The 24,287-nt window shown below is 44.6% G+C and overlaps 1 protein-coding gene across 1 annotated transcript in view; it reads left to right on the plus strand.

Annotated features, from left to right (window-relative positions):
* GALNT1 (polypeptide N-acetylgalactosaminyltransferase 1) overlaps positions 1–24,287 on the plus strand; it is a 525,156-nt gene that overhangs the window by 478,782 nt on the left and 22,087 nt on the right. The window contains exon 11 of the mRNA XM_085606855.1: positions 16,739–16,873. Within this exon, the coding sequence (XP_085462981.1) occupies positions 16,739–16,873 (135 nt within the window). The remainder of the gene's footprint in view (positions 1–16,738; positions 16,874–24,287) is intronic.

Consider the following 24,287-nt stretch of genomic DNA (forward strand, 5'->3'; position numbering starts at 1 on the left):
CCCGTCCCTCGAAGTCCTCCAGCCGCCGGGCCATCCGATCGTTGACCGCCTTAATGTCACCAAGCGCGGCCTGCAGGTCCGACACATCCGTACCAAGGGTGGAGGTCCGCACATCGAGAGCCTGAACCCTCTCGTTAGTTGTGGAGAGATCTGCCCGAATTAGGGATGACATCGATTGCCACCGTGTCGATTTTACGGGCCAGGGCCTCGTATTGCGTGGCGATGGTTTCCCTGATGCCATCAATGGCGCCCATGATGTCCTGCAGGGAAAGCTCCGGAGAGACGGTCGTGCCACCACCGATGGCATCCGGGGGGGGGGGGGCGGTCGCTCCGGGGGACCCTCTGCCCTGAGTGTAGCGGTCCATGTTGTTGGCCTGGACCGGTCCCCCGCGGAGGGAGGCCTTAGTCTTGCGCCCCTCGGGGCCCCCCTTGCCCCCCATGTGGTCACGGACACCAAAGGGGACCGCCGATCAAGAATCGCAGGGGCACCGGCACCGCAGACCAGCGCCTCACCAGAGACCACAATATAGCGGTGCGGGGGGACCCAAGGCAATGGGCACACTAGTGGCAGGTGGAGACAAGGCCTCGCGCAGAGGCCAAGGAAACACCCCGCCACATCAAGTGCATTCGCAGGCCAGCCCCCTGAAGTCCGAAAGTGAAACCGAAAGTGGTAGAGCGGCCACTGGCACCACACTGCAGCCGCTGTTGTTCAATTACGACACGGCTCCACGGTTCACCTTCGCCCCGGGCACCTCCGTCGGGTGGGTCCCAAAAGTTCGAACAACGACAACTCAGGATTCCCAGGTCTGATTCGAGTTCTGAAAAGAGATACGTGCTCAGCCGGTCTTCATCTGCCAGATTCCATAAACCACATCAGGATATTCTCAGGATATATTCCGAGGAGCAGCAAGGGTCCGGGGAGCCCTGTGCTCACGCGACCATCTTGGATGCGCGCTAGGCTCCTCCTCCCAGATTTTAATTTCTTACTTTGAGGAATAGCTATGTCTAAATGCCCATATCACTTTCGCATGATGTGGGAGAAGTAAATTAATATATAACTTTTGAAATCTTGAATATCATTTCTTAAATGTGCTAGAGAGCGTGCACATAACTATTCTAGCCTCTTGAAATCTCCCCCTGTATCAGTTGATGACAGTTACAGTGAGCACTATTACTTGCCCTGGACTTGAAAAGACTATTGAAATGAACTTGTTCATAATACCATCTCTTATTCTTCTCAGTACATGGATGCCACTTAAAATACCAACAAAAATTTACATTTGTGAGAAAAGTGCCAGGGTGCACATTTTTCTTAGAAGCCCTCCAGCGCTGCTGCCAAATGCCAGGGTTGGCGAATACCAAGGCTGTCCAATCTTGATTTCACCTCATGTCTCTTTCATCCACCAACATACTCTCTCTGCCCCTTTATCTCATTCTTGTAGGTTCTTTTTTGTCCTCGCTTTTGCTCTTTGTCGCTGTTAATTCTCTTTTGTTTTGGGTCAAAATGTGATGGTTAAATAAAGCGTTCTCCAAAACAAAAGAGTGCTGGTAGGCCCCACCTGTAATCAAATTAAGCACTGAGAGTAGGTGCTAAATGTATTTTCACTGAAATTCTGCTTGCTATCTGACAAGAAGTGAACAGTATTCTAGTAAGCCTTAGCCCAAGAATTAGCAAAAATGCCAGACAAACCCAACAGTCTCACTCCCACTCATCACCAACCAGACCATACATCACCATGATCCAAATCAGACTCTTTGCCTGTGTTGGAAATGTCCAAAACGTTTTGGAAGTCACCCCCAAACATTCGAAAAGCCATGTAATGGCATTTAATATCTGATTGTGGATTCTATAAATGCCACAGAACTATAAGCACATTCGATTATTGCTAGTGGATTGATAACTGATGTGTTTTATTGTCGATTTTTCCTGGTAAATTGTTGGCATCCCAGGGTTTATCTTCCCCACTTACTTTTACCTTCTCTCCATGTATCAATAACAATTAAATGCAATCTAGTCTCACTGTCTGTACACTTACTAATATCTTCACATCACTGTTCTTCAGGGATCTGGATCAGTGGTAGTAGCATCTCTAAGGAATCATTGCAAATAACTGGAATTGCTGCCTTTTGGTGTGTGTGGGGGGGGGAAGGGGTTGCGGGGCTGGGGGTAGAGTCGTCCATAGAAAACTGATCTAATTTCCTGTAATTCTGGAGCATATTGTTGGAATTATTTTCTTGAAAACAATCCTGCCGAATCTTGTATCCCTGGTGCTCTTCTGTGATTTCCACCATTACATTTTAATCTCAAGAACAATATCATCTTGATGGCATTGTAAGGGTAAGGCTTGCAGAGTCAAGGGGTGCTTTTGTAAAAAGTTTAATATTTTACACAAAGGGTAGATATTGGAGTACCATGAATCAGTGGAGTCTTTGATTTTATTGATGGCATTCGGTTGACATCTGTGAGTTACCTGTCCCCGTTTTCATAAAGTTCTACTTAAAAATTAGGCTTTTTTCCCATCTTTTTGATGAAGAAATGATGAGTTCCTGCTTAAATTGATGCAGTGACGATCCCATGTTTTAAGCAGATTTAGATTTCAACAAAAGTTCAGGCCATATTTCGATGGTAAGGTTATTGGTGTTTGTAATGTGCTATCTGAATCCATACATGATGCATCAAAACTGGCAACAAAATGTTAACTTTATCTGTGTTCCTTAAATCCCAAGTAGTTTCATCCCCATAATGGCTACTAGAGCTTCTGTTATCTCGTTCACTTTAAACCCAAAACGTTTTGCACAGTTTCTCAAATTGAGCTAGGTCATAGATTTCACTTTGCTCAATTGCTTCTTAATTTTGTCCCATTTAAATATATAGACCCAAAAACTATCTCACATAATACCTTCTATCAAAATTAATTGTTTGCCTTGTCCAACACCTCCCGGTCGTAGAAGAGCAACCCACTCATATTCCTTAAATGTCTCTTTAAAAAAAACAAAAAAAAAAACAGAATTCAGAAATGTGAATATTTCAAACTCAGACAGCCACTTGTAGATGGACCTTGATTCCACAACATTTAATATAGCAGCAAAGGCTATAATATTCTGCAAGTGCTAAAGCATTTGCATAGAGTATGTTACATGCAATTAGATTGTTTTACTGGTGTTATCAAAACAAACTAAAACATCTTCATGCTAGGATACTACAATAATAACGAACAAGAAGCTCATGTAAATTTTAAATAAAGTAGTCACCCGTGACTACAAGTATCTCACTGCATGAACAAGTCTATATTCTTATATAGAAGGGTGGATATGCACCATGTTACAGCCTTTTAAGATACTTAATATTTATTTTTCTGTTAGATGGGGCACTAGGAATGTGGAACCCATGGCCTGGAATCAGACTATCCAAAGAGATATTGTCCCTACTTACATTGACTGAAATATGCCAATCATTCTGGAGTTCCTTAGACTGGAATACCTCCAAGTAATGGATCTCTATTCTGAGGAAGAGAAGTAGATTTGTTTAGCCTGACCCTTTAAGTAACAGTCAAATTTATTTTTAAATTTTCACATTGATTATCTTTTTTACCTACTTTGGTCTTTCAGTTATACACTTACACACTTGCATGAGTTTTGACAGGGATAGAGGTTTTTGAATTTATGTTCACTATGATGAGGCAGGCTGAAGCTCATGTAACCTTTCTAATGTAAGCAATTCCTATTGTAAGCTTTGGTTCTCAGAATGCTAATATCCTTGTAGTGTTTTACATTGCACCAAGCTACTGTTGTTTCCTTTACTTCAGTCTGATATGCTGGTGCTCTTTCTTCTTCATGCTTTACCCCCTTACCTCACATGTGTCGATTTCTTATGGTCCTGCCTTTCTAACTGACTGATAGCACACACTACATCGACAACAGGATAGTGCCTTGAATTTCAGGTTAACAAAGCAATATGTTCTTTCTTATCAATCCTCCAGTTCATACTGCTACTTGTTAGACCAATCCATGATAGTATATCCTTCACATTCACCGGTACTGCATAACGCAGAAGTGGCTATTGCATCGCAGTGTTCCTGGATTGCTTTTCTGATGTTATTTCTTGCTTTGCCCTCTTTCCTGGCTCATTTGCCCCAAATTATCTTGCAGGAGTTGGTCTGTCTTGCCCTTGACTGCTCTGCATTAGTCAAGGTTGTTTTCTACTGTTTGTGTTTTTACCAGATTCTGCTGTATTGTGACACCATTTTTGGTATGTCCTGCTTATGAGGGGATAGCAAGGCAACAACATGAGCCACCCCTTTTACTCTGTCTTAGAAAAGGGAAAACAGTCCCACATGACCTTCCATTGATAGGTTGAGTACTTCCAGCCAGCTCCGTGGTACAAAGATTTAAGTTGAAAAGGCAGTAATTCTATGTCCTGTTCAAAGAAGGGGATCAATAAATAATTTTAATACAAAGAGCAGGTGTGTGGTACCAGTCACCTCATTACAGTGTTAAAATGATGGACGTATTGCAAACTAGGTTTCTTGGCTGGGCTTCGAATTCACAATCAATCTATCCGTTATAATTTTCACCTCTTAGGGACCTGAGTTGTTGGAGTAGCCAATTGATTATCAACCATTCTCTCCATATGCCCACACTAGACTCTTATCTATCAGCTTCCCAGTCATTCTGGAGTACCATTATTTAGGGAACTATGAATTGTTTGAGTCTACTGTGTCCGGGGCAGTCAGTGTCCAGAAGCCTCTAAAAGTCATGTCCCATGTATGGGATAGGTCAGAATTTCAGTCCCCTTTTAGTCTCCATTCATAGTTGTGCACTTTCACGTTCTGCCTTTTTCTGAGTTTCGGATTTGCATCTGGCCAAGCTTGTGGCTGTTATTACCTTCTCGATCAGGGCTATTTGCCTTTTTGCCTACACCATGTCCAGGGCATCGAAACTAGTAGTGACTTTCTCATTCTTAGAGTGGGGAAATAGGCTTAACAGACATAACTCCTATTTAGCAGTCTGTGGTTCAATTCAATATCTGCATTATCTCCCCTCTCAGTATCTCTCTGCGCAAAACATGTGAAAACAAAACCAACACATACGGCAAAGCTCAGCTGCGCCAGTGCAAAATGTATTCATATTCTGGGTGTAATTTGGGTCATATTGTACCATTTTAACGCAATTACTTCTGTTGACTCCTGCTCAACAACTTGTTTATAGAGCAGCCAGTATTTGCTGCCTGCTTCATCAGCTCATCTAAGAAGCTCTTCAAGACGTCCTGCAATGTTTCGCCTCTCCCACCCTGCCTTGATTGTTCAGTAACTGTAGCACTTTCAGAGGTTCCTCCACAATTGTTTCACTGTCCGAACTTGGGATCTGTGCAGGAGGAATTCTTGTATTGGAAGATCATTGTTGCACATTAAGTCTTGAAATTGCTTTAATGTACAATCATCTTATAAATGTCCAAACTGGGTTAAACACTTTCTCCTCCGAAGAGAACAAATGTCTTGCGCCCATAATGGTTAGGAGTCCTAGCAATTATGACTAACTTTTTCATTTAGTACCAATGTCTTAGCATTCCGTGGTAGGATGAGGCCTGATCCTGCAACCGTCTGGAGAGCCCTGCTTTAAGAAGCCAAACCAAAAGAATGTGTTCATTTTACAGAGTACTATGAAAAGGATATGTGGAGCCCAGCTTTTGACCATTGCAATTTGTTGGACACCTCTAATGCAGGTGAACTGGAGCAGTTGTTTACTTCGAATACTTGCATCCTGTTTTTGGTGACTCGCACCACAATCTGGAATGGTATCTTCAGGTGCCACAAGCATTGGTTGAGCAGATTCAAGGGCATCAAGATTTAATCAGACATTGCCTGTAGCCCGTTCTTGCTTGAAAGTACAAAGGTATTACAAGAAGGACTTGGGAGAATAGAGCTGCATTTGCAGAACTCAACATTTTCCTAAATTTGTTACTATGTACACCTTAAAATTGAATGGCTTAAGTCTGTTTTAATGGACAGTAACTGAAATCTTTCCATGTTTTGAAATGGATATTACGAGAACCTGCCTCTTATCTGTCACTGTGAAGTGGGAAAGCCAGATTCGTGCTCATCTATCACAGAATCGCATTTATTGATATTGTTTTCCTAGGATGCCTTTCTTTGTCTGTTCCCTTAACTCCAGGTTGGGCGAGCATGCATTATTTCCCACAATGTATGACATTTCTCTCAAGCAAGAATCTGGCATTGATCTACACTTAGTTGACCGATTTACATGCACTGAGTAACCTGTCTGGTTAACGACTATCAGAGACGCAAGTGCTTGAGGCTAATGAAAATGGGGAGGAAGTCATAATGAGAGCTTAATGAGAGCTCACGCTACATTTCTGACTAGAGGCTGGCTTGTTAGTTCGTTGACCCTTTTTGAGCTTCGGTTACTTTTATCCTTCTAATTGTGATGGCTGTTAGACCTAAAAAAGGAGAAAAGATGGTCCGATGCCTCAAAACCGCACCTTCCTTAAAATGCTGACATTTTTAAAACTGTCTCATCTACAAAAATATAAATCTCACATTTCTTCTTGACATGCTCTTAACTATGAAAATAAAATCCATTATCTCAAAATGGAAGAATTTCTCTCCGTCCCCACTTGGTGGGCTTGAATTCAATGAGAGGGACTGACATAATTTTAAGCTCTTTTTTTACACCGATATACATCAAGATTCAACATTTGGGAAAAATGAACACCTACATCAGATCTCCAAAACCGCCCCCTTAGTCCCCTATGACTCATAAAACCCCTGAGAGAGAGTCCCAAATCTCATTAGAAAGACCCACATACCTACCACTCACTACCTGCCCCCTACTTCCTCATCCATTCCTTCTCCCGTCGTCTTCCACGCCCTTCTCCCCTCTTATCTGTACATATCCCTTCCTTATCTTTTTGCTGATTTCTTGGGACTATAGTATCTTTTATTACAGCATGACTAAGTGATATTCGAAAGCATATGCTCTTTCACTCAGTGTTCTCACCGTTTGCAACAAGAATGTACCTAAACGTATGGTATAAAAATAAATCTTGTGACCGATATAAGCAATCTCTTATGTATACCAAGCTTTACATGCTGGCAAACCCACATCCTCTCGGTATGTTAATTTTTTTTCTTTTTGGTTCAATCTGCGTCAAAATCTCTTAAAATATATTACTGAAATTAAAAAAGTGTTGCAGTCGACTTCATGGTGAAAATATGTCTGCAACAATGTTGCTGGGGATTGAGTCATTTCATAAAAGCTGCAGATCAGCAATCCAAGCCTCCTTCATGTTGCAACGATCTTTTGTAGGTCTTTGAGGATTTCTTTCAATATTCATATGATTTCCTCTCACTACTCTTGAAATGGACATTGTGATTACAATGACCTCTTAATTTTATTACGCTTGAAGTTAACTAGATCAGATTACACAAATACTGGAGTTTGAAGAATTCCTTTAACAGTTTCCTTCCATTTGACTTCATTTCAGAAAAGATTATGCAAAAAAAGTATGGATGAAGTGGCTTTTTCAGAATAAATATTTAAGAAAAACTGGACCGGCAGTTTGGGATGGACTGTTGCTATTGGGGATGGACAGAAGTTGATTTCCTTTTAGTTAATTACTTTCAGTAGTTGCTCAGTGATCTGAAAAAGAATGAAAGCATTTCGCTCCTAGCTTTTGTTTCTCTTCTCTGTACTTCAAAGCATGGGATTAAGACATGTGTGTGTGAAGAATGTCTATATATTTACTGAAGTACGGCTGCAAGGAGCAGGCAAAGATCAAAGGGGTAAAAGGCTATTCGTTTTGGGGTCAAACTAATTGTGAAGTGTTGACAAAGCTAATAGTTTTGATGTTTGTACTGCATGTTCCTGGCATTGCAAATACTTGTTTGTGTACAGGACCACGAGTACCAAAAGAAACATCTGAAAAAATGGATGATAATGAAAAGGGTTGCTTTCTTTTCTGTAACATCCTTTTTCAGATGTTTTTGTCATTGCTTACTATGCAGTGCTTCTCGGGCAAATTGACGAGCCATCAGCACCTTTTGAAAAGGCATTAGCCCCCGTAAATCGACGACCCCAAAAATTGACAACGGCCCATCGACGGCAAAAACATCTACATCGATAACACCCACAATAACGGTGTCTTCCGCCACATCTACGAATACAGCTGTGTCGACAACCTCGTAGACGGCAAGATTTTTGATGACAAGACCAATTATCGATGAAGAGTCTGCCTCTACCATCCTCGACACCGTAGACGGATGCACTTATGACAAATCAGTTGACGCCGCTTTATCTGACAGTGAAGACAACGCCATATTACTCCAAGGCTTGCTAGTCGTCGATCACACCTTCGACGGGCCCGTCAACAGCCTTCTCCGAACCAGTCCTAAGACCAGAATTTACATCACCTAGCAAGGTGTCACCATTTCCTCCAGTGCACCTGCTTGAAATGGGAAATTCAGGTAATGAAGATGATGAGGACTTTCCGATTGGAGATGCCACCAGTCCATCTCAATTTCAGGTAAAATGCCAGGAATCGGATGGTGAGCAAGAGTTACAATATATGCATGGTGATTTCTCATTTAGAGACAGAATGCAAAACGACAAACTATGACGACTTCATGGAATTTGAAGATTACCAAGATACCGTTGAGGTATAACACTATCAGGAACCCACAATGCAAACATCAGTGGCACTAGTAACAGACCTTCATATGAAGCTGAAGGACTATTATAAACAACTTTTCCTTTAAAGGTGTACACACCTGCTAAATCTGTGGGGTCGGGCGATTCTCAAAGAACCCCCATCTTATCAGCACACTCCGAGGGTGCAGCCGGACAAATTACTTTTCACAAGACAGAATCAAATGGTATCCACGACTGTGGCTCAAGGGGACAATGACAATGAACCCGAAGAAGGGTAAATACCGTAGGGCCAAACAACTATTGCGGATGATGATTTTGACAACTGTTACCTCCATATTTGCTCCACCAACACCCCCAGGCGCTAGTGCGCCCCCGAACAATGTTGGAGAATTTTATGCTCCTATAGAAAGAGCTGCAAAGTATGTCACCTTCCAGTGATAGTGCTACAATCAGAGTGCTTCTTATACGACTTCAAAGAATCCATCAAAAAGTCAATATGATCTATACCGATTGTGGAATACATTTGGAATGATGGCCTCAACCATGAAAAATCATGCCACAGTATCTGCAGTAATATCACGACTGGACAAAAAATATAAAGCCCCCAAGAACTCGCTAGCATTCTTGATAGGTCACCCTAAAACCGAACTCTGTAGTAATGCAGGCAGCACAAAGATCAAAAAATCTGGCGACACCACGTTCAACCCCCCAACCCACCTGGCAAGGAGGGCAGTTGGTTGGACAACATATCAGAAAAGGTTTCTCAGCCATGGCAGCGATCACGATTAGAGCCTCCAACGCCGTAGCCATCCTGGGTAGGTATGATCGCCAAATGTGGTTGGACCTGGCCCAGTTACCTGAGGTCCTGTCAGAAGACCAGAAACAGGAGGCAAGAGCAATTTTGCCAGAAGGTGAACGGATGTTGTAAGACCTGGGGTCACCGGGCCCTAAGGGGGTAACGTGACTTGAGCGGGTGGGCACCCAAAGGCTTAAGTGTAAAGCGACCATACAACACACACACATCCCCTGAAGCAGGAAACGCACACAATAATGGACGCCACACAGTAGGTTCAATGCAAATCAATCTAGTTTATCCAAACAGTTAGATGCAAATGCAGTTCATTAGATGGCAATGGGCATTACTTGAATACATTAGCGTCAGATTCACCAGCAATTCATTATGATGCAATAGGCAGTACCTGAATACATTAGCGTCAGATTCACCAGCAATTCATCATAGTTCCATTGGCCACACCTGGCGAACCTGGGGGAGCGGTAAACACAGCGGTTAACCAGCGCGCTGCGCCCCTCCCACCACTAGCGTTTCAATCTGCCGTGGGTACCTTGCGCGATATCTAGCAATTATCAGCGCTTTGAAATAGAACTGGGAAACGTAGCGCCACACCTGGAAGAATACAGGCGCTTAAGGGCAGGACTTGCAACCATATCGCTACTCAGGACATGACTAGCGCTTCAGTGCAGAACTTGAGGACCCAGCGCTACTCGTAATAACCAGGCAGTAAGCACTTCAGAGCAGGACTTGCGAACACAGCGCTACTCGTAATAAACAGCCATTAAGCACTTCAGAGCAGAACTTGAGAACACACAGCGCTACTCGTAATAATCAAGCATTAGGCACTTTAGAGCAGAACTTGAGAACACAGCGCTACTCGTAATAATCAAGCATTAAGCACTTCAGAGCAGAACTTAAGAACACAGCGCTACTTGTAATAATCAGGCCGTAATCAATTCAGGGCAGAACTTAGGAACACAGCGCTACTCGTACTAATCAGGCTTTAAGCACTTGGTCCCCTTGCACGCGACAGTCTAGCAGCAAGGGGGCAATCCCACGGAGGGGAACCAGAGTCTCGGATGCAAGGGGGGAATCCCACGGAGGGGAATCAGAGTCTCCGATGCAAGGGGGGAATCCCACGGAGGGGAACCAGAGTCTCGGAGTGCGGTGCCGCTCCCGATCGACAGGGGGCGCACCGGGTCCTCCACCAGCCTCCCGGGGAGCAGGGGGGTGAGTCCCAGGCCTCCGCACGGCCACGCTACCTCCCAGCCCCCGGGGGTTACCTCGATCTCGGCATCCTTGAGGTCGGGCAGTCGCTCGGGGGTTCCTCACCTCTTCGGGTCCCGTAGTCAGTGCGCTCAGCGGCGGGGGCGGCGCCGCGCAGTCCGCCCTCGTCACGTGGGTGCCGGGGGGCAGCTTCACGGCCTCTCACGACTCCTGCAGACGCGGCGACGGGGCCCCGGGCTTCTCCGCGGGCCCCGGATCGATGAGGGCAGGCTTCTGGTCCCCGCACCGGGGGGGGGGGGGTGACAAATTAAGCAGGGGCGACGGCGGGCTCAGCGCTCCGCGCCCGATGTGGGACGGACTCCGGGGGGGGGGGGATCCCAGGCATGGTCGGGGAGCGCAGGGGTCACAGCGCTAGTACCTGGTTGATCCCCCAGCAGTCCAGCAGTCACTTTCAGCTTAGCGTTCAATAGGGAGCTTCAGCATTCAGTTTCAGCATGAAGTTCCAGCGTTTAGTTTCAGCATGAAGTTCTAGCGTTTAGTTTCAGCATTCAGTTTCAGCATGAAGTTCCAGCAATCTTACTGGCGCAGATGTCTCTGGCGCCCTTAAGGGTTCTGTTTCTTGGGGGTAGGGATTGAGTTGGTGACTAGTTCCCTCCTAGTCAAGTTCGGCAGATGGCCCCTGGGTTCTCCTACCGCTGGGCTAGATCAGTGGGCTGTACAGGATCCCTCACTCACTTAAAAGGCAACACCTAAATCCTGTCACTCTGAGGCATAAGTCCCTGGCTAGGCCCTACCGCCTAAAACTCCTGAGTGGATCCTCCAGGTCTGCTTTACCCCAACTGGCCAACTGACTAGAAAATGTTCCCTCCCTCTGTTAAGTAGCCCTAGGTCAGGTGACCTCTATCCAAGGCGGCAAAAGTAAAAACCCCACCTCCCTTCTAGAAGGTTCCAGCACATTCCAGGAGCTTCCCCATTCTACCTATGTGACAAAAAAGGCGTGCTGGTGTCGCAACATTGTTGTGGGGTTCCAGCCAGCTCCTGGCAGCTAGGGTGCTACTAGAAAGACAACTCTGCAGTAGCAGGGGCCTGTGGCAGCCATCTTGGGAGAAGGGAGCACCTGCACCTTAACATTGATTGGCAATGAAAAGGCGCCCGGAGACCTAAGTCCAACATAAAAATGAGGGTGGAAAAAATGAGGCACGATCAAAAATAGAGGGGGAGACCACCCAAGGGCTGACAGGTCTAACAGATGTTATCAGAAATTGACACCTCAGTGGATGTGGCCCTCACGGGGTACAGACAGCTGGCTGGGGCAGCGATCAGGAAAAGACAGGGGTGGCTCAAAGCAACCTCTTTCCAACCGGAAGTGCAGTTTAAAATATTAGACATGCCCTGTGATGACGAAGCTTTAATTGGTCAGCATATTGACAAAGTGCTGCAAGCCATAAAAGCTAACAGACTGCGCGTGCCCTGGGAATACTCCATCAAAGGATTTTCATTATATCGAGGTAAATACCACCCCTATAGATGCCAGCCATACCATCAACAAGCAGAGGGTTATCACCAACACTACTCACAACGGTGCAGGCCTTCCCATGCCTCCGCTCACTCTGGGCACACAGGAAGGTAACGGGCAGCAGCTACTACAAAAATCCTTGATTCCTATAGAAAAAAGTGACAAACTACCATCTGTCACCACAGTGCCTCCATGGGAGTGCAGAAACACTCTTCTCAACTGCTTCACAAATTTGACAGATATCTCTTTTGACAGGTAGATTCTAGATATCCAGTATGAACACACAATGGATTTTTTTCCAGCAACCCCGTACCATCCACCTGTCAAAATATCTCATCAGCATCTACGAGTGTTAAGTAAACCAATTCAGTCCCTACTTGCCAAAGGGGAAATAGAAGAAGTTCTACAACACTGCAGACAGGGGTTTCTTTCCAACTTTTTTCTCCTGAGGAAAATGAACAGAAAATGGAGACCGGTGTTAGATCTCAGAATGCTCAGCAAATATCTCAATAAGCTATTCTTTTGAATGATCACACTGCAGGACATCATCCATTTCTTGAACGAAGGAGATCACATGACATCATTAAATCTCATTGAAGCATATTTCCAAATCCGTATTCATTTGAGGCATAGGAAAAAATTGAGATTCAAGGTGGCAGGAAAGCCCTACCAGTTCGGGGTACTACAATTTGGGCTGAAACGTGCCCCAATAATTTTCACCCAATGCATGGCACCAGTAGCAGCTTATCTCAGATATAATTGACATCTGACATCAAGTATTCATGTACTTAGATGATTGGCTAATCAAAGCACCCTCATCAAGGGCTGCAAGAGATTCTACAAAGACTTGCATGCAACTTTTCCAAGACCTGGGCCTCCATGTAAGCACAGACAAATCTTGTGTAATCCCACAGAAGAGGAAAACATTCCTGGGAGCCATCATGGATATGACCATATGCAAGGTATGTCCAACCGAAGAGAGAGTGGCAAAGATGATCACATGACAAAGATGATCACACTGGCCTTCACCTCGTCAAGAAAAAGGTATGTTTCAGTAAAAACCTGCAACTCATTCCTGGGAATGCTGTTGTTGTGCATCCCTTTCATCCCAAACTGCGGGTTGTACTTGAGACCCTACAGGATCAGCTGGACAGACAATGGAGACAGGACTAGGGATCCTTCGACGACATCGTTCAGATAACGCTGGAAAGGGTGTCCACGATGTGATGGTGGACGAAAAAAGAAAATATCCAATAGGGTTCACTGTCATACTCCGGACTCATGAGTATCATCATGACAACAAATGCCTCAGTAGAGGAGATCAGCAGAACTCAAAGCTTTACAGAGGTCGGACGTTTTAATCTGCACTGACCATATGACCACAATGTTTTGTCTAAACAAACAAGGCGGTATGAGATCACTCCCTCCATCCAAGGAAGCACAACAAATATGGTCCTGGTGCCTACAAAGCAAGATTTCCCTGAGGGCGGAAAATGTTAAGGGCACAGAAAACCAATGGGAGGATGAACTAAGCAGATCTCTACATGAATGCCACGAGTGAGGGTTGTCAACCAACCAACTCCACAATATCTTCAGTGAATGAGGAACTCCTTCCTTAGACCTCTTCACAGCTCCCAAAAACAAGAAATGCTTTCAGTATGCAAGCAGGTTCCCACGCAAGGGATCATGGGGGGAACACACTTCAAATGTAGAGGAAAGACATGTTCGCTTATGCTTTCCCGCCTATATCCCTCATCCCAAAATACTACACAAGATGAAGCAAGAGCCGTGCAGGATCATTCTAATAGCCCCTGTGTGGCCGGGACAGTTCTGTTATACGGAACTTCTCCTAATGTCAGAACAGAAACACGCTCAATTCAAACCAGTTCCAGGGTTACTAGACCGAGATGATGGACATGTAATACATCCGAACCGGAATCTCGAAATTTAGCAGCCTTGATCCTGAATACTATGAATTCCATTGGCTAGCTATCCCTCAACAATGTAGAAACATTGTAGCCAAAGCTAGAGCAGAAGCCACAAAAGTCCTACAGAGCAAATGGCTATGTTTTTGTAACTGGTGCACAGCCAACAATTGTCATCCTTTCACTTCAGAGTCTGTGCAGGTCTTACCTTACCTTCTTTCACTAGCTCAATCTGGTCTCTGCCACAGTTCAATTGTAGTATCGGAATGTCCTAATGAAAGTTTAAAGAGGTTGAACTTTCGGTTCAGGGCACCTTCATAAGTATCTTAATAATTCTCCTACGGTAAGGTTGGGTGTGGCAGTATATTGCCCCAACCTCTTTTGCAAATTCATTTTTCTGCCATAGTTCAATTCAAGTCCATCTCGCGGCACTCTCAAGATACAGACGTTCTCGCAATAATAAAAAATCCCTTTGGTCGATTTGATTAATAGGAGTTTCACAAGGGACTGTTTAGAGCTTTTCTGCCAATCCGAAAACCACCAATAACATGGCAATTGAACACAGTCCTGACAGAACTAATGCAACAATGTTATGAGCCAATCCATAAGGCTGACATCAAACACCTCACCTCACAAAAAGGCACTTTTATTAGCATTAACGTGCGCTAGATGTGTTAGCGAGATACATGAATTTACAGTGCAGGACCCTTCTATATACTTCAGGAAAGACGGAGTTATATTGTGTACCAATCCAAGATTCAGACCAAAAGTACCTGCTGAATTTCACCCAAATGAACCAATTGTCCTAAAGAAATCTTTCCAGAATCCATTAAGTACAGCAGAAAAATCACTCCACACCTTTGATGTCAAAAGATGCCTTAAATTCTACTTGGAACACACGAAGTCCTTCAGAGAATCCTACTAACTTTGGGTTGCCTTTGGTCTCCAACAAAAGGCCAACCCGTTTCAAAAGCAACTATAGCGCAATAGCTATCCGAAGCTATCACTTTCTGTCACGAAAAGGCGGGAAGAACGTTGACATCCAAAGTGCACGCACACTCTACCAGAAGTGTGGCAACATCAGCTGCTTTTTTCGCAGGAGTACCATTGTTGGACATATACAAAGCGGCCCCATGGTCTAACGTGTATACGTTTACCAAACATTGTCTGGATGCTGTTAACAATAAGGATGCTGCAGTGGGCCAAGCAGTGCTTCAAAACCTTTTTCAATAAGGTGAGCTCCTTGGTATTTATACCATAATATTTATTTCTTCTCAACACTAAGTATGAATAAACACTTAAGTATATTTCCCGCCTCTGCATACATCTTTGTGGATGCCTTTCTGTTCTGTTTTTAATGGTATACTGCTTGCTATTCAGATGCAAGCATGAGAATCTATGAAAGATTCAATACTGGAGAAAAGAACAGGCTACTTCCCTGTAAAATGTGGTTCTCCAGTATTGATAACTTTCATAGATTAATATGCAACCCACCTACTCCCCTTCAGTCGCTCACCTCATTGCTGTTTATTTTATCTGGTAGCATGGTTAACTTTACCACTTGTGCTTGTAAATCTGAGGTGTGAAGCTACTGCACAGAAGGGCAGGATGCAATCTTTGATCTGAATGGCCTCAATTTGGTCCTGTGCAAAATTATGTGGATGGCTACTCAATCCAATAGGGAAATGAAACGATAATAGATATAGAAGAACTAATGTTTACACTACTAGGTATAATTACTGGTGTATCCCACCTCAGTGACGAGGAAGATGCAAGCATGTGAATCTATGAAAGATATCAATACTGGAGAACTACAGTGTAGGGGAAGTAACCTATTTATTTGTTAAAACTTAACTGTTTCTGACATGCTTCTTTTCCTGGTTCATCCTACACTCTGCTATCCTCTAATCTGATCATTGTTTAGTATAAGTGTTCATTTGTGTTGGGCACACTACAAACTGAAAGCTCTCCCACTATAGGCATACTTCAGTCAAAGTTAAGTCTGGTATCCTGACAGAGAATGCAGGTCTTTTAGTGGATAGTCTGCTATTTAGCCACAAGGTCTCAATTGCTTCTCTCCCTATCTCTCTCCCCCCCCCCCCCCCCCCCTTCAAGAGAAAAAGTGTTGTATGGCGCCACTGGCTAAGGTTCATCAGTAGCTGCCATGAGACTGATCCAGACAATACAAGTTCTAGTTGCCACAGTAGTGTCTTTGATTAGTGGTTAAAAAAAGACATAAAACATTCTGAGCAGCTAGTGCATAGCTCTGTAAAAATATTCTTATTTCCTTTGATGTTTTAGCAAAATGTAGGCACATAAAACTACTTGTAAAATTTGCTTGTTGGGAAATGTTTATTCAAAGAATGTCGGCTGGTCTTGTATAGAAAGTGCATTTGCCTCCTGTCCGCTACAGGTGCAGAACTGGAAACACTACTCAAAATATGCTAGCACAGCAACATTGGTTAATATTGAGACTAGTGACTGGAACACCTAACTTGCCTTTTACACCCTATTGTTTGTTGAATTTGATTGATCAAAGCTCATTCTCCGCTCTTTTTGCAATTGAATGCACTGTTACAGGATTGGTCATATTGTGTGTTTTATTTGTAGGTGTTTTCGTATACCGCCAACAAGGAAATTCGGACAGATGATCTATGCTTGGATGTCTCTAAACTTAATGGTCCCGTTACAATGCTCAAGTGCCACCACCTGAAGGGCAATCAGCTCTGGGAGTATGATCAGGTGGTAAGTCTTCATAATGCTAGGATCAGTAATGTTTTGATTGCTCATCTATGGGGAGAGAGGTCATTTTCATTTTAGAAACTGCAGTTAATGGAGTCTTTCAATGTTATGCTTAAACTGGTCTTGTTTGGAAAGGCTTATAAGAGAGGGAGTATTCCAGAGATGTCACTAGTAATGCAGTGCAACACACCACAAATAGGTATTGTTACTGTCTTTATAGGTATTGTTAGTGTGGTATATTGCCTAGACTAACTGTGTAGGTGTCAGCTGCTCAGGCAAACCTGCATGCCTGTTCAATTGTCAATAAAATGCAGTGCCTGGAGTGTTGATAGATTTGTATTAGCTGCTTCTACAGGTTTGCTTCCTTGGCCCCATGCATTCCTGCTTTCTCCTATGCATTATCGTTTTCTCTGCCTCGAAATTCAAGCCAAGTTAGAAAATCTGTGGGTAATTTCCCAAAATTAAAAAATCTACAGGAATTTTAAATCCATGTATTATTATGATTATGTATTTATATAAGAAGGCAGCTGCTGTTTTAAACAAAGATCCTTGGATTTTTGCCCTACTCTACTCTTAAATCCAAGGCATAAAGAGCTTGAGGAATTTCCTTCCCTTTAAAAGTGATCAGTAACATATCTATTGAATGACAGCCAAAAAGCACAATGAGGTTTCGCAGCCCATTTACCATAGTCAGTTTCGATACATACGAAGTCACATGGGCATCACAACTCCAGTTTGATGAGGTCAGTCCCAAACATTTCTAAAAGTTTGCTTTTTAAAGTTTTTGCTGAAAACTCACTAAGTGGATTTTACTGATAACCTCATTCTTAAGGAACTATAGTCATTTCAAGAGCTGTCAAACCTTTAAGCATCAGTTTAGCATATACTTTGACTATGGTGTCAGGGAAGGATATTAAATTAGATTTAGTATGATTGTCTCTGCTCTATTTCTTAAGCATAGGGTTGATTACTGTACCTCTCAGTGAATCCGAATTACACCAATGCCCCTAACCAATCTAAAGAAAGGGCACAAGACTGATGATCATCATGATCTTTTGCACATATTACCACTTTCCAAATATTGCCTGTACCTCCTGCCTTAGATAGCTTCATGCGCAACATTACATCTGATATTACCTCCATATTTAAGAAGTGCATTAAAAATTGGATCTACTTCTCCAGAATTGTCATTTTCCCAGCCAGATCATGCAGGAAATGTGCAAAGGTGCCACAAAAATCAATGTTTTCTGCAGAGGAATCTGCACAACAACTTGGACTATTTCTTGTCATAAGCATTTTTTTTATCACTTTACAAATGTTGAAGTTTCTTAAATGCGATAACACTTATTTTTTTGTGTTTTGGGTAAAAATAGTTGCTGAACTGAAAATCCGCTTGACAGTGTAACTTTTGGAAATCATTGTGCACCAAGCGTGTGTCGGTTCCGTGCACTGTTCTGTTAGATATCCATCTCAATATATTCTTTTACTTGCCAGTGTCTACCTCTGCCATTTTACCCGTAATGTCTGGGAGGTAGGTTATACTAAACTTCTACAGATTAAATAAGAACCCCTTTATACCAAAGTCCTGTTAAAGTAATCAAGCTAGCATAAACACTATTTCACCAGTTTCCATAAATATATGCTTTAGATGCCTTAGTTCACTAAGAAAAATCGTTCAAGTACTGCCCATTACCTGGTGCAAACTTAAGTCCAGGGTATTGTAACCTCACACAAGTTCGCTGTACCTGGGCTACCAAAATACGCCACCTCTAAAATCCACATAATGCCACAGTGAGGCTTTTATTGGGCTTACCTTGGACAACATCAAACGAAGGTTATTCTCTTAATCCTTATAACCCACAATATATTTCAAGAAATATGTTTGAGTCTGTCACTCAGATGTTTTATGCTTGGGCCCTTTGTTTATTACATCTCGCTTTCAGAAGTCTGGAATCTGAGCCTAGTGGGATCACCTGATAAGACTCGCCTAATGATTCCACTGGTATAATGGCCATACAAGGAGGAACATCCTTCTCTCACTGTATAGCTAACTTATGGGCATCCATACCAATGGCCAGACTGTACCAGCTCATGACCGCTATAGGAAACAACTAAAACAAAGTCTTTTAGCCAGCCTCTTACCTAGAATTCATAGTGTCCTCAATTTGAGACCGACTCATAGTGCTGGAGTGGATTATTAAGCTCACTCAACACATTATAAATTTGTTAAAGTAAAAGTTGATTGGCTTTTTGCCAAGTGTGGTTTCATAAACAAAGAGGAGACACGTTCCCTGTGTGTTGTACCGGACACTATTGACAGTGTGTTCTAAATTACTGGGAATTTTGCTCCCTCCGGGGATCAAGTCTAAAAATAGCAGTCTTCCTTAGAAGAATCTGATTTTTAGGGAGCCTTCTACAGAATAAATGTCCATGTTTTCCCTCTGTTATACTCTGTAATGATAATTGAGTTTTTCTAAGTTGTGTACATCAACCAACAAATTAAAGTCAAGGCACATTCTAAGGGGCACCCTTATTTGTTTTTCCTTATGGAATATTTCACTTTGACTACTTTCAAATGTGGAAAATCTACTGAATTTACTGTCTGAGATAGCTGTGCTTGATACTTGACATGAAGTACTTTGATCTGGAGCAGCCGATTATGAACCTGCTGTAGTTCATTCAGTTTATCACCTAGAAACCTGTCGTCCATAAAGCTGCATGTTCACATTTTCTTATTGTTCCAGAGATTATGTATATTGATGAGTGGTGATTTTGGAGGAGTTTGAATATTTTGGTAGAGCAGCCACGAGTGTTGGCTTACTCCGTGTGTGACCGCATTCCCAGAGTTGAATGGAAGAGTGTATGGATTGATTGATTATGAAGGAAGGGTGTAGTGTTACGTTTCCAAAGTGTTATGTGAACATGACCTGATCCTCTGGGCCCTCAGCCAAGATTCCCAAAATTCCCAAAAGACCAAAATTCCCAGCTTGTGCGGAAGGAACAGACAAGTCATGCATCGCACATTTCTCTCCAATATACCTGTTGAAAATGTGTGTTGGGCATGTAGCAAACATGTCAAGGACTGTCCAGCATTTTGATTTATTGTTGTGAGTTCTGGTAAATTTTCGTCTCAAGTACACACACGCACATTGTTATTTTTGCAAGCTTCATTTCCTGCCCATTATGTCCATTTTATTGGTGAATAAATAGAACAAGATAATTGCAGATGTCAATTTGTTTGTAGTGAATGCAAAAGCTCGAAGTAAATATTGAGACAGAACACACTATATATATATATATATATATATATATATATATATATATATATATATAAATAAATATATATTATCTACTGGCGGTCGCCAGTAGATAGTTATAGTTAGGATCGTGTTTCCATAGGAAATCCGCAACATTCTATTTGGAATAACTTTGGCGCCGATTGACGAATCCTCGCGAAATTTTCAAAATAGGTGGGGCGCTCCGCTCCTTCCCTGAAAGTCTTGGGGGGATTCCTCAAGCGGGGGCTGAGAAAAAGGGGGGGTCCCAAAACGCGTTTTCCCCATGCATTTTTCCATAGGACCTTTAGTCCAAGCTACAGCCCGAACGGCTGAACAGAATTACTTGAAATTTGGCAGAGAGGTAGTCCTCAGGTCAGGGATGTGTCTTTTGCAGGTCTGGTGTAAATCTGTTTAGTATTTCCTGAGAAAATAGCATTTAAAAGCATATATATATCTATAAGCGCGCACCGTGCGCGTACGGTAGTTCGAGGCATGTGGGCTGCTGAATTCATATCTGTGCATAGATCGCCGCCTAGTGTTGGGTCCGGATGTTTGCACGTTGTTGTCCTGGAAGAGTCTTCGAAGTATCCTGGGATAGGTGACTCCTCCCCTGGACTACAGTGCGCATGGGCATCCTCTCCATCCTCAGATTGTTTTTTTCCGCCATTGGGTTCGGATGTGTTATCTTGACTCAAGTTAGGAAAACCTGTTTTCAGGCCAAAAGGCCTTTAGCTCGCGTCGGTACTGTTATCGATCGGTATCGATAGTATCTTTGTTAGTTTACTAACTTCTAGAACAAACTTTCGCATCTTACCCGACCGTCGATTCGACATCAGCGATGGAATCGAGGACGCCATTCAAGAGGTGTCCGGTATGCAATGCGAAATACCCCCACGTCGACTTCCATCCGGTGTGCAACAAATGCCTTTCACCGGATCACGACGAATCTACATGCATGGCCTGTGCCCGATTTCGATCCAAGAAGACTCTACGGAATCGACGAGCGGCGAGACTCGAGGCGCAGCAAGCGGCACCGGCCCCGGCCGACATCTTCAACGCCGAGACCGAAGATGTCGAAGAAGTGGAGAACCTACCCTCCAGTCCCGTTTCCGAACATGACTCCGGATCGGAAGACGTCGACGAAACACTCTTTCACAGAGATGAAGACGACACCGAGGTAGGAGACTACAATGAGGCCTTAGGGGCCGAAGAGAGTAGCTCCGGTGACGAGCAAGGCCTACCCGTTCAGACTGAAGAAAGCCCAGTGCAACAGTCTATGGCTCCGGTCGAGGGATCGCCTTCGGGCCTTACCCAAGACCTATCCCGCAGTTCTTCGGCCCCGCCCTCGGACATTCAGCGGCAGCCATTAATGCCCAAAATGGCTGGTTTCCCTTCTTTAAAACCGAAACCGAAAGCTGTATTGGTACACTTGAAACCGAAACCGAAAGTGGCGCTGGTCGGATCCAGGCCCTCCACACCTTCGACGCCAGCAAAACACATCGGCACCGAGCGCACCAAACGAGACTTCGGTGCCGAACTCGAAGCGGCCGACGTCTGAGTCGACATAAGGAAGAAGGCCTTCGGTTCCACCAAACCTGCTCGGCTCCCGGCACCGACGCAATCGACTCCGACCCCAAAGGTCAAACAGCCTGCTGCGTCTCACACCGCTTCCACGGCGACATCTAAGCCACAATCATCGAAGAAGTCGACGGCCACTCCCGCCCCTCGACTCGATGACCCTCCGGCGCCGAAAAAATCCACGACCGCCTCAACAGAACCGGTCGGTGCGAAAGACTCGAGGGCGCTCCAGACGCGACCCATTGCTGCGCAAAGCACCAAAAAGAAAATGGTCCCCCAGGACACGTCGGGCTCCGAGCCAATTAAAGCTCCAGCAGCCTCTTCGACACCAGCCAACATCACTTTTGGCCTGCCACCATCCACGGCCCCGAAAATGTTCCAAATCAGGACACGGGTGACCCATACCACGATCACGCCTGCCGAACACTCTGCGGAGACGTCTCCATCGCATATAATCGACGCCGACACCGGCAGGATGATTATCCACAAACGGAAATAACTTCGGAGCCGGCTTTGGACTCCTTCAGGATTCCACTCAAAAGAAAGCTGCCTGTGGCTTCAGAACCAGTTCTTTACGAACCTTTCCACTCACCCTACCAGGATCCACAATCATTCTCTCCCACACACTCCGACACGGATGCGTTGGGGGACTACATGGGTGACCAAGTCCCCTACCCCGGAGACATGGACCCTGACGGCCAACAGGACCCTGATCAAACTTGGGATGACCCTGTGGACCCAGGTGCACCTATGGATGCACAAGACCCGCAACTCTATGGAGCAAAAACATCTCCCACAGAGGACACGGCAGCGTTCAACGCTTTAATTGAACGTGCTGCGGCCAATCATGGGGTGCAACTTCACTCGGACACCGTCGAGGACGACTTTCTTATGGATACTTTTGCATCCTCAGAAAGAAATATAAAAACTCTACCCATGTTGAAGGGTGTCCTCAAACCAGCAAAGGACATCTTCAAAGAACCCACCAGGGCAAGAGTGATAAACCCCAGGATCGACAAAAAATACAGATCAGCGCCTGGGGACCCTACTTACATCAGAGGCCAATTACCTCTGGATTCCATTGTCGTTGCGAATGCTCGCAAGAGGGCACACTCACAAACAGGTGACGCTCCTCCCCCGGACAAAGAGTCCAAGGTGTTAGAGACCTCTGGCAAACGGGTTGCCGCCCAGGCAGCCAACATATGGCGCATTGCCAATACTCAAGCACTCCTCGCTCGCTACGATAGAGCGCACTACGACACATTAGAGCAGCTAATCCAACATCTCCCTGACCAATTCATAGAAGGTGCAGAGATCCTCATCAGGGAGGGACAGCTCCTCACAAACGCATCCATCAAGTGCGCGCTGGATGCCGCAGACACAGCTGCCAGGGCCATAAACACTAGCGTCCTGCTGCGACGACATGCCTGGTTACGAATCTCCGGATTCAAACCTGAGGTGCAAAACAACATACTCAACCAGCCTGTCAACCCCGACTATTTATTCGGCCCGGAGGTTGACACCACCCTAGAGAAAATAAAGAAGGACACGGACACTGCAAAGTCCATGGGGGCTCTCCAGACTCAGTCCTTTCGGAGCGGCTCCTTTCGTCGCCCCGGAAATAGAGGAGCAGGTAGAGGACAGGGGTCACAGAAAACATACAACAAGAGCAATACACAAACCACCTACGATAAAAACACCCGGGGTGGATATCGTGGCTCCAGTACAAAGGGCAGAGGACGCGGCTACGGCAACACCAGGTCCTCCCCCAAGAACAAGCAGTGACGCCCTCTCCCTTCCTCCCGACCACATAACACCTGTCGGGGGAAGGCTACAAAGGTTCCTGTCCACGTGGAACTCCATCACCACGGACAGGTGGGTCAAAGATATTGTCAAATACGGTTACTGTCTAGAACTAACCTCCACTCCACCCACAATACCTCCAAAAAACCGTCCTATGTCCTCAGAGCACTTAACGCTCTTACAGCAGGAGGTGCAAAGCATGCTTCTAAAAGGCGCAATAGAGGTCGTACCCGTCCACGAGCAAGGTACGGGGGTGTACTCCCTGTACTTTTTAATACCGAAGAAGGACGGGTCACTCAGACCTATATTAGACCTGAGACCCCTAAACAGATACATTCTTTCCGAGCATTTTCACATGCTCACTCTCCAGCAAGTCCTCCCGCTGCTCAAGCAGGGAGACTTTCTAGCCACACTGGACCTCAAGGATGCGTATTTCCACATACCCATTCACCCATCACACAAAAAATACCTCAGGTTCACTGTTCAAGGACAGCACTACCAATTCAGAGTCCTTCCCTTCGGCGTGACAACGGCACCAAGGGTGTTTACAAAGTGCCTAGCTACTGTGGCGGCACATCTACGGAGGCAGCACATACACGTCTACCCTTACCTGGACGACTGGCTCGTTCAAGCGAAGTCAGCCCAGCAATGTGCCAGCCACATGTCCCGCACCATTCACCTCCTTCACAGTCTGGGGTTCTCACTAAATTACCCAAAATCCCATCTCCAGCCCGCACATGTACAACAGTACCTAGGTG

Source organism: Triturus cristatus, chromosome 5_2 (genome assembly GCF_964204655.1).
Source record: "Triturus cristatus chromosome 5_2, aTriCri1.1, whole genome shotgun sequence".
Classification (NCBI taxonomy): Eukaryota; Metazoa; Chordata; class Amphibia; order Caudata; family Salamandridae; genus Triturus; species Triturus cristatus.